This window comes from Melanostigma gelatinosum (genome assembly GCF_949748355.1).
Source record: "Melanostigma gelatinosum genome assembly, chromosome: 12".
In the NCBI taxonomy this organism is placed as follows: Eukaryota; Metazoa; Chordata; class Actinopteri; order Perciformes; family Zoarcidae; genus Melanostigma; species Melanostigma gelatinosum.
Window position 1 is genome coordinate 7,263,620 of NC_136645.1, and position 11,706 is coordinate 7,275,325.

Below are 11,706 nucleotides of genomic sequence, written 5' to 3' on the forward strand. Positions count from 1 at the left end.
TAGAACCAGCTTTTCATAAAACACTAAAAGGTAAACCCTCTTTTTCTGCGTAAGAATTTCAAAATGTAGATGACTATTTGGAGTCAGCGGTGTGTGTTTTCCCCCCCACATGGGGCACCTGTGCTTGTGATGGTCTGAGTTGGAGGGAGGAGGACGGAGGGAGGGAAAAAAGACGGGAGGTAGGGATCATTGGACAAACTGTGGTTGCCTTCCAGAAAAACTCCAGCAGCACTTGGTCTGCATTTTCTTACACGTAAAGGCATTGTGATTTTCTCAGTGGAGAGATTTTTTGTCTAAAGTTCATGGGTAGTAATAATACATGTAGCTGCCCAACCACAATTCTAGCCCTTACTTCTCCCAGTTAAAGAATCCTAAAGAAGGAAAGTGCTTGGACAGACGGATGGATGGACGGATGGATGAATGAGTAGGTGCTGCTGCCTTTTGCTGCAGAAGCCATCAAATCTCCTCAATAAAAAACTGCAGTAAGCTTAAAATTGGCAGAAGTGTACTTTTTTTCACCCCTTCACTGAATGTAGACATCCAGACAGAGAGACAGGTCCCCTGTCTTAATACATCTCAATATTCAAAAACGGTTGCAGTCCGCGGCTTACATCGTCAAGCTACTGTTGAGAGAGAGAGAGAGAGTTACATGCAGAGCCAGTGCTTCTAACTGGTTAAACGGGGCAGAGACGCCACTACCACCACCAACTAGGTGTCATGTTTGGACAGTAAAGAAGTTAAAAACAAAATTGTACACATCTGAGGAATGGGACAGAATTAGAAAAACAAAATAATGAGTAAGAGAGAGAGAATATTAAAAGTGAGAGAAGAAAGCATGAGGTCTAAATATTACAGTACAGGACAGTTGGCTTGTCCTTTCTGTCTCTCTCTCTCTGTCCCCACCGACTGAGGAGTCCTTGTCCACAGTTAACCAGCAGCTGGCCATCAGGTTGGCCATTTCAACCGACAGCTGACAAGTGGGTCGGCCAGTCGACCGCAACAAACAGCACAAATTGCTAGCAAAACAACCACTGGCCAGCATTAATGGTCTTAAATTGACCAATAACCAACCAGCGAAGGCCGACCTGGCTCCAGTGGAGAACTGGATATAAATTGCTTAAAAAATATAAATAAAAAAAAAACAGCCAGCTATCTTGGATGTCATTCAGTCTTTTCAATCAAAAAACAGGGAGAGATTTTCCAAACCCGACTTCTGGCACCATAGTAGTATTTGAAGTTTAAGTAGTAGTCTCGTTGGCGTACGATGGCGATGAGGGAGGGTGGAGGAGTCTAGGTGTCGAGGCAGGTGCGCCTCATGTCGGCCAGGAGGTCTCTGTAAACGGAGGAGTTGAGGAAACGTGGGAAGGAATCGCGGTGCATCAGGGTGTAGATCTGGAACTGGGCCTCCTCGTACATCAGGTTGCTGGGCTCCGTCAGGGTCTGGTTTATTCCTTCTCTGACCTGCGAGTCCAGACTCACCTGGGAAGAGGAAAACAAATTCAATGTTTTTTAAGAGACTACCAGTAGCTTCATTAATACATGACACAGCCATGCTAGCAGCTTTGTGGGGCTGTGCTTTAGCAAACTGCTAACGTTAGCATGCTGACATGCTCAAAAATGACATGCGTGACCTGTGGTGTTGCTGCTTGCAGCTTTGTCGAGAACGGCTCACAAAAACAACTTGGCACCCACGTTTCCTTGGTTTCTCAGCAATACACCTGCCACGACATAGTTGCGTCACACCCAAGTCGCGGCAACTCAGTAAGAAACACCGGTGAAATACACTCTGGTTCACGGGGAAACAAAACAGGAGCAACCTGGGTCTGTGGCCTTCCAAACTAAAAAGGCCCCAAACAGCTATAGATATATTATGATGTCTAGATATGAAAAGTTATGTTCCCAGTTAGAGAACGGGTAAAGAGTAAAGCCAGGCAGTGTTTGCCTCTGGGCTCCTGAATCACTAAACCACTAAATCTGAAAAAGTCGGGATTACTCGCGGTCAGAAACATCGGTGAAATACACTGAAAACAGGTCATTTCCAAATAGCCGTATTTAGTCGCATGCTTTGACATAACCATGGCAGTTATAAATCGCAGCGTGGATGTAATTCGCGGAGGTATTTTGCTATAGCAGTAAAGTTAATAGCGTTATAAGTTAGTATCAAGGCTTGCAGCAGGGAGATTTACTCACAGGGTAAAAAACAACAAGTTCTGCAAGAAGTACTGGCTGCAACATCGGTTAATACACTTACACAGAAGTATTTATGTCCATACAGGAATATTAGTTGCTTGCTTTGACTTTGCTTGACTTTCTACATGGAAGGTCATTAGGATTCATCGTGTGCAGACTATGAATGTCTGTATGAACGTCTGCACCGTATTTCATAGCAAACATATATTTCAGTCACAACCAAAGTGGTGGACGGGCCGAACAACACGCTGCCATTGCCGTCTCTGGAGCCATGTCGCCAGCGTGACAGACGTGGCTCACTTCTGCTCATTCAACACAAACACAGCCGGTACCTCTTTGGGTGACAACATGGACACGTAGTCTTCGTATATGATCCTGGACTTCTCCTCCACCACTGTGGGATCCGTCTCCTCTCTCAGCTCCTCGCAGGCCAACCAGAAAAGCAGGTTGTCCTCGCTGTACTCCGAGCGCAGGAACTCCCGGAAGACCTCCCGGCCCTCCAGCGAGCGCAGCATCATCTCAAAGCTCCGTGCCCACGACAGCACCTCGTCCAGACTGGGGTGTCTACAGTCGGGCAACAAACAAATAAATAAAAAATGAAGACTGACACACAGTCATACTGACACAAACATGCAAGGAGGGATGATGGCTGGACTTACTGGTCATCTCCAGCTTCAATACTGTCCATCTTGGTGCAGGTCTGTCGTGCACTCCTCTCAATCCTGTCTTCGTTCCTGAAAAAGGAGACAAGAAATGTTTGTGCTCGCCAAAACAAAAGTCTGGACTTGTTTCTGGCACTTTAAATGGATGAGTTTGAGTTATTATCAAATGAACTTGTTGATGGAGAGTTCCAGTGAGATCACAATTACATCTTACATACATACGGTTGTCTATATTCATGTAGAATTAAGGCTGCAACAACACATTGACTGTGGTAAATATAACACTTCTAAAAGACACAGCGTGATTTTTTCATCGCTAATTTCTCACCATGCAAATCAGCATTCACCATCCTCTGTTACCACCCAAGAAAGAAAATAAAAAGCATCCTCACTCAGGACATCCAGAGCCAATCAACAAGATCATTATCAGTAAGTGTCAGGGCTAACAAGGTTTGTTTCACCGAGAGTTTGACCCATCCTTACAACTAAAAGTGAAGATATCTCGACCCGCACTTGTGTTGGAGTACCATACAGCCCGTCACGGGCGGCTCAAGTCAGCACTATTTAACAACAAGGTTTTTAATCGAAAGACCTGTGTGCACTAACCTCTGCTGAATCTATAGATTGACTCATCAAAGATGCAGAGTTCATCTCTTACAGCGATCAATAGAACTCGGAAGCATCAGTGCGACACCCTCAGAGTCCATACAGTGAAAACCTTTATGTACATAAACACTTGAAACACACCCGGTAGCCTCTGTGTCTATCGCAGCTCAGTCACACATGCCGAGTGTCCACAATGCAACACACTCTGAGCCGTCTAGTTTTGTCACACCATGGAGGCTCTTTCCATACTCTCGCTGTCTCTTGTCAAAGTCCCCATTGTGCGCCAGCAATAAGCTAAGCTAGCCACAGCCCGCGGGCTCCCTCACAATACAGCTAAATATACAGGCTGTTCTTCACAGCTGCTTTGCATGTGATGTGTGGATGGAAATAGAAGGCACCCCAACTAGATGAGGGCCTTGTGTGAGGGCGGATGAGGAGGGGTTAGAAAGTGGAGAGAAAAGAGAGAAAGAGAGGATGGATTCAAAACATAACAGTGTGCTGTGACCTAATATTCTAAATTCAAATATGATAAGATACAACTTTATTAATCGAGAAGGAAATTATTGCATTTGAGCAAAGATTGAAAAGGAATTAAAAAGATATAGCGTAGCAATAAGAGGGAGGTAGATATTGTAAAATATATAGAAAAAGAAAATGACAACTATTAAGTAAAAAAAAATTGAATTTCAAAATAGATCAATAAAAACGTTCTGTATGATATTGAGGGTAATATTGTCAATGATAATGAAAAGTAATAAAAAGTATTATTACATTGCACGTGATATATTGAAAATCATATTGCACAATGTTGAAAAACGTAATAATATATGATGTTATACACACACACACACTAGAATAGTTGTGTTGATTATGAAAACATTACAGCACTGCGGCTGTCTGCCTCATGCGCACTGAATGCACCACATGATGGGAGTCAAACAATGTCACTTTCATGAAATGAAAATGAAATGTAACATTTTACTGGGAATCCCCACTGGGAGAGAGACCCGAGCAGCTCGTAATTCAATTCAATTTATGTTGCATAACCCAAAATCACAAATTTGCCTCAGAGGGTTTCACAATCTGTAGACATACGACATCCTCCGTCCCGGGAACTTCACATCGGTCCAGCGGTCTGTCATCCAGTCCACACGGACTCCTTCACCGGGCTGACTGACAGCAGACGTTTACTGAACCAAAGTAGATTTCATGACCGCTCCATGGGAAGAAAAGTGCTGTCGGCCCATGCATTGATTGATTGAGGGGAATCTGCCTGTAGTGAAACAGGCGAGCCTTGATCAATCAATATCGATACGATTAACAAGTTCAAAACATATCTACAGCTGGATATTTGTGTGATTTAGACAGCAGTCTATGCCAAAAGCGTAAGAACAACGCGGGAGGTCTCAGGGTGTCTTGATACATTTATTTTAATGGAAGGACATTTGTTCCGTGAAAAAAAAGGGGAATCGTCCCTCCGAACCGTAACGCTAAAGTAAACAAACATGTTGGGTACTGAAGACAGATTTCCAGGATCACTCCATGGATATCTGACAGCAGCATTTGATTGAGAAACACCCAGCGGACTCACACAGATCGCTCACTACAGGGGCCCAGTCCACAAGCTGCCACCACTTCAGATGAAGTGGTGTGAAAGGAGCAGCACATTCACCATTCACTGCCTGAAAACAATGTTTCATTCACTCTTCTCTCCCAGGCAAGAGCGAAGCCGCAGCGAGGCTGCGGCCGGAGCTACGCAGCAGTTACTGGTTTAGGTGCCTTGCTCAGGGGCAGTAAGTGCAAGTTGTGTAACCTGTAAGTATGAGCACACTGAGACATTTTTATTTGTGTGGGTTGTGTTTTCTTTTGTCGGTTGGAGCAAATAAACTCGGCTTAGTTTGTTTAGAACTTGGCACTTCCTGCTACACACCCACTGTGTCGCCGTAATCCAACCAGCAAAACAGAGCAGAAGACGTAGAGTTTGCAAGTTGCAGTTGGGTCCGTGTTCAAAGTAAAGCATTCACATGTTTTGGGGAAATCAGAGAAGATTCCAACAGCAAAGACGGCTGATCAGTCATTGGACGTGAATGTTTGCTCCGTCAGAATATGTTCGGTGAAGGCGTTTCCATCATCTATTTAACGTATCGACCCTTTTTCTTAAGCGAGCCTAAAAACTAAATTTCACAATTGAGGAAGTTCTCTCAACCTTTTCTGTTTCCATGAAGCTTTTCGAATCAAACACTTCAAATGTGAATAGATGTGAATGGAAACACGGCCAGTGAGTGCCGGAAGTTAACTGTTAAACATCAACAAACACCCGACCGCTGCTGCTGCTGCCACCTTTTATGCGTTAAGCAACCAAGGAAACATTTCACAGAAAGATGAACGTCACAGAGCCTGTGTGCTTCAGTATTGTTGATGTACAGTAAAGGAGAACAGCAACCTGTACACAAAAACACCAACAGCGAAAAAATAAAACCATCCCGTACACGATAATTACCTTTCAAAACACACCTTTACCACAGACCAGCTGACCGTGCAGGAGCTGTTTTCCTGCATGTAACTGCCAAAAACCCGGTTGCCGCAAAATTTGGCAAGGCCAATTAAACCCGCGGGCTCTGAATCCAAAGGGTCGATGGTAAACAATGACTGAGAATTTTACACTATCCCAACATTGTCCCATCACCAAAGTGAGACAGGAAAACACACTAAAACAACAAAAAGTGGTGTACACTACAGAGAATACATCTTGTTTTAATATCTGGATTCAGGTGATGGGTCTGGTCGTGACAACGTTCACAGATGAGATGATGTCCTCATCTGAACTGATGGTCCACAGACAAAGGAAGCCCTTTGAGCCAAATCTGTGACTTTGGCCGATATAATTATTAATTAAACTGTTCAACTCTCGAATAAGAGTTGGTTTGTAGAAAGTGTTCTTGGCTCCCAGCACTCTGGTTCCAGTGCTGTGTCAGAATAAAGTCCGTCTTTATTCTGATGAATTTATAGGGAACTCAACATCAGTGTAACATCACAGATTAGATAACAGGACCAACTGTTTCATCAATCTATTTTTTGTTTCCTAATGCAACTAACAAGTTGTAAAGTAAAATACTAAGATTCATCTCATTAAAAACAAAGTACCTATAAATGCAATATACTGTGTCAACTGACGAGGACACTTAAATGTGTATACTGACAACCTATCTCTATGATTCTTATGATAAAATAAGGTCAATTCAGACATTTCTGTACTTGTGCTCCTGCTTCTAAGAATCCACTCTACTTTAAAAGGCAGCATCAGATTAACTGCAGTTATTGCATCACAAGCATCTTTGCAAAGTCTTAAAAAAAAAAAAAGAGTGACTGGCTGCAAAGAAAAGTTGCTGAAAGTCACCAGACGACAGCCTGCAAGCCCTTGTTTTTTCTAAAACTCTTCATTAAGGGGCTACACTGTAGTCAGTCATCAATGGCCAAAATGAACATTCATTCATGCAAATAATCTATAAAAATGTGGACTATTAGCAGCTTTAAATACAGTTTTCTCATCCTGCGCCAAAGTCTACCTGAAATACCAAATAATGGAAAACTAAACAAAAGTGGGTGTTATCAGACTCTGCAGAAACAGGCGTTATAGTATAGTATCGTATAGTATAGTATAGTATCGTATCGTGTTTTCTTACCAGAGACACTTGCAGCAGCCGCACCAGCAGAGGCAGCAGGTGTTGGGTCGGGGCTGTCCGGGGGCCTGGGGTGGGGCCTCGATGTGCGCCGCCTGCCTTTTTCTCATCTCCACTCCACTCACACTCCGGGGCTTCACAACGGACACACAAAGAAAAACAACACTGTTTAGAACCCTTCAAATTAATAATAATATACGCAGAGAGTGCAGTTTCAAATTTGGACCCCATGTTTTACTTTTGGCCTCGCTAGCAATATGTCTTATTAGAGGGGGGGGGGGGGGGAATAAAAGGAACTGTGAGTGTGTGTGTGTGTGTGTATGTATGTATGTATGTATGTATGTATGTATGTATGTATGTATGTGTGTGTGTGTGTGTGTGTGTGTGTGTGTGTGTGTGTGTGTGTGTGTGTGTGTGTGTGTGTGTGAAAGAGAGCGCAGGACCGAGAGGATTCCCTTCCTTGTACGGTCGGAGGGTTTCTGGCATCGAGCCACGTCTTTCTCTTGGCTTTGACAGACACTACACATTCATTTCAACGTCCGCAGACACGGCCGGAGAAACAGGGTCGACAAATCACACTCGCGGCGTTTGCAATGTATACGCACAAATTCACGCACACGCTCATATTGAGCCGCCGTTGCCTTAGAATATGCAACATCCTTTGCACAGGCAGGAGATGAGGATGAAAGCAGGGACGACAACAACTTAAAGGGGACACATAGAATATACCAGCATCAGAGTATCTCCACCTTGAGAACTACCTTTGCGAAGGTGCACCATAGTTTTCTCACAAGCCAATCAGAGCAGACTGGGCTTTTCTCTGTAGGAGGGGCTTAAAGAGACTAGAACGGAGATGTTCAGACAGAGGATGAATACAGGTATATTAAGAAAGACTGTATGACAAAATGTGTGTTTTGTGACTTTTGGTGTTTCAAAAGAGTTAGTGTGGATTCACCAAAGTCACACAATAACCATACAAACTAACCGATCGAGGCGGCGGTAGACTAGCAAGTCCTAAACTAAAATGTGTGCAGAGAGAAACTATTTCTTGTGACTTTATAAAGGCTGCTTCTTAAATTCAACCAAAACCTTTCAAATATCAACCCTGTGTTAGTTGAACTAATTGATCTCACTCTTGGTTTGATTTGTGTTCAATAACTATATTCAATCCACTTACAGTTTAACAAGCAAAACCCTTATAATGAGATGATACAATGTGATGATCACAAAGACATTTATTTATCATGTGTATGTAAACCTGCATACACAACAAGGAGCCCAACAGGCTTTCCCACGAGCGTTGGATGTTTCGTCGCTAAGTGTCGCTTTATTTTTGAAGGCTTCAAATAAAACCAAATAAAATGTGTCTGGAGCCGCAAAAGCTATTTGATATCACAGCTTATAAAGTTGTACATATAGTTATGTTATATATACAAAAACTATAGTTAGTTGTATTTATGAAAATATAGAACAAGAATAAAGACAATTCTTGACATTTTATTGCAATTTTACCTGATATAACAATGTCAAGCTCTTATGAAGAGGAGAGTTTTCTGCAGCAGCTGAGGATTCGCTCATCTCCAGCGTGACACTTTTCAGCACATGCTGTGTGCTTGTTCTGGAAGCATACAGGTAAGCCAGCATCGTTGGCAGTGAAAGCAAATGAATACGTCCACGCAGAGTTAAACTCTCTATTTTCCTCCAAGTCTTTCGCGGCCCAATCGTGGTTAAGAATCACTGCTTTAAGCTACTCAAAATAGAAATACCACACTCTTTGTTCAATACCACACTCATTGAACTTACTCCAATGTCAGAGATAATAACATACCATCTAATAATGCTCCCTTTCACCTCCCTCCAAGCAAAAGATAACACTTGGCTGGCTTTTAATGCGCTAAATAGGCCCGGGAAAACCTTTACCTCGCTATAACTATGACAGCCAAAATCGACACCAGGAAACACTACGGAGATCGAATGAATTCTTCTCCCGTTACCAGATAGAGGAGGTGATCACAGACTCCACTCCACAATCTGGGACGTTTGACCCGGCGGTGTAACGTGAAATCAGCACTAATGAACTGCAGTCCTCAAACTCTTACCTGCAAAGCCATGGCTCAAATTAAACTCCTCATCAAACACTTATAAATCCAAATAAAAAACGAGTGCGCTCCAGTAGCAACAGGGGAGCCTTCTCTCTCTCTCTCTCTCTCTCTCTCTCGTTCCCTCCACTCTCCATATGCAGATGCCATTTACTGCAACGATGATACAGTGCATAGCAGTTAAGGCTGAGGCGACCTGCCCGATATGCAAATGTTGTTGGAGTGGCCATGTTATTCAGCCGACCACAGAGCATCTGTGGAAAAACAGGCAGCTAGACGCAAACGACAGCGGCTTTGTTCTAAACCCGGAGAGAAAGAGGCCGCATTGACACCACATGCAAATATAGAGCGGAAATACAAATAAACCCAGATATGATGAGAAAAAAGAAGAGCGATGACCAAAAAAAAGAGAGCTACAAGATCTGGCAGAAATGCAAAAGGTTTTGTAAAGTAGTCAGATGACCCCCCCCCCTCTCTCATTTTGTTAATTTAGACACAATTCAAAATTGCTTCAGGAGGCAAAATCCTCCATTTTGACTCTCATACCCATCCGTCTAGACCTACGTGATACTCCTCAGATTGCTTTTGTCTTACTTTGTATGATGCCCTTAGCTGTTTGTGTGTTCATCCAATCATCCAGCGTACTTTGAGGCCTCCACCGTACTTCACCATCACGTCGTTAGCCAAGAGATGAGCCCTAAATAACATCAGGAGTATCTACACGCAGCATAAACATCTCGTAGTATCGTTTCGCATACATCACGGACACCAGCAGGTCGTCTTAAAAGTAGAATTTTTGTTAACTTTCAGCCCGGGAGGGAGGTTGTAGAGGAGGTATCGGAATATAACCGTAAGTTTTGTTTGCACGTTTCTGTATTTGAACAGGAACAATGCACGGTGAACATTAAGTACAGAGTCCCTCGGCGGAGCGGTAGGTGGAATCCGCCCGAATGGTACAAAAAGAAGCCAAATTAGGCAGAAAACCGCCAAATCCAACAACACTGTGTCGTCAAAAAATGTGTTGTTTTTTTTTCTTAAGGAAGCTCGGTGGAAGATTCATTGACTCTCAGTGAGCAGGACTCCTGGCCAAAGAGGAAGACAGAACTGAGAGGACTTTGTAAAAGAGGATTATTCAGCGATGCATCTTTGTAACCGTGCGTGTGAGTCGATCATGTGGAGCTTTTATACCCAAACCTGCCTCTTCACACGTTTTACCAGTGAAACAGATATTTACGTCTTGCCTTCCTCTCACAGAAAAGAAGTGGAAATCTAAAAAAAGATTGTGTCTCCCTGTCGAATAATACAAAGGACCTGGTGGGTTTCTATTTTCTCCCTTTGTTTGGTTTATTAGCAACATTCCATATCATCTTGATCATAATAATTACAACATTAAAAGGCATAGCTTATGCCGATAGCTTATATAGCTGAAATATACATACAGTATGTATATATATATATGCATACAGCATAAATGTGCCTCTAAGGGCTTAACGATCATGTGGAACAGACGACACCGCCTATTGTCTATTGTCAATCACACATCCCCTTTAACATCCGTAATGAAATAACAGTGATGGTAATAGTGCTGTTTAAACATAATACTTAATAATAATCATATCGCTCAAAGTATATTTGTATATTTGTGTCATTAAAGTGATATTAAACAGAGTTGACTGCAGTAAGTGGCGTACTAGCAGCCCCTGTGCTTCTTTCTTCTGATCTGATAAGTCGGGCTGTATTGGGAGTATGAAAGCTCTGAGCTGGAACAACAACGCTGAAGAAATGTTTGTTCTGCAAAAACTTTAAACCTCCAAAACCTCAATCACAAACTGGTCACACCAGATTGAACACACTCATTTGTACTTTGGAGACATGTTGCGCCTCATTTCGGATATTTAAACCAACTCTTCATCAAAAGCTTTTTCTTCTTTGTCTGGATCTGAAACCCTTTAAAACACAAAGAGGTGATCATAACGTCTCATTCAAGCGACGTGCTCGTGGAGCTCCAATGTCTCCTTCGGGTATCATCTTAATACCAATAAAGCATCACAATCACACCGGACAGAAGTCAAACTTACCATGAATTAGCGAGTTCCTAAAAACAGGTCAGACAGAGAAGTCATGGCGTGAGGTAATAGGTTGCTGGAGGATGGCAGGCTTGTTGACGGAGTGACCTGTCCGGTGGACTGTCCGGGCGTCTGCGTGGCTATCGGACCGGCTGTTTGGCTCGCTGGAAAGAGAGGTTACCGGTCTCACCATCCCTGATGGGCTGGCACAAAAATGGGACACGAGAGCGGCTATGAAATGCAACTACTTCCTCTCCTTGCTTCCTTATTTTACCCGCTCCTCTTTTGCTTCACTCGCCGTCCCCCCCGCCTAGGCTTCCTCGGATCTCGGTGAAAGGGTCATTGATGGACTTGAGAGTGCAGCGAAGGTACAGCATCTGAAGAGCAAACGGGGCAAAACGGT

The 11,706-nt window shown here is 43.2% G+C and overlaps 1 protein-coding gene across 1 annotated transcript; it reads right to left on the reverse strand.

Moving 5' to 3' along the window:
* Nucleotides 1-1,276: 1,276 nt before the first annotated feature.
* On the reverse strand, nucleotides 1,277-11,431 carry rgs17 (regulator of G protein signaling 17). Its single transcript, XM_079279897.1, has 5 exons — nucleotides 11,316-11,431; nucleotides 7,142-7,272; nucleotides 2,850-2,924; nucleotides 2,523-2,754; nucleotides 1,277-1,479 (listed from the first exon to the last, which is right to left on the reverse strand). The coding sequence occupies exons 1-5, from the start codon at nucleotides 11,316-11,318 to the stop codon at nucleotides 1,291-1,293; spliced, it is 630 nt and encodes a 209-aa protein (XP_079136023.1). The 5' UTR covers nucleotides 11,319-11,431; the 3' UTR covers nucleotides 1,277-1,290.
* Between the last annotated feature and the right edge of the window lie 275 nt (nucleotides 11,432-11,706).

Bases quoted from the DNA above. Each gene is read 5' to 3' on its own strand.
- rgs17 (XM_079279897.1), bottom strand. The intron at 2,925-7,141 runs GTAAGAAAACAC...CTCCTTTTTCAG, and splicing joins GGCTGCTGCAAGTGTCTCTG to GAACGAAGACAGGATTGAGA. The intron at 2,755-2,849 runs GTAAGTCCAGCC...GCCCGACTGTAG, and splicing joins ATTGAAGCTGGAGATGACCA to ACACCCCAGTCTGGACGAGG.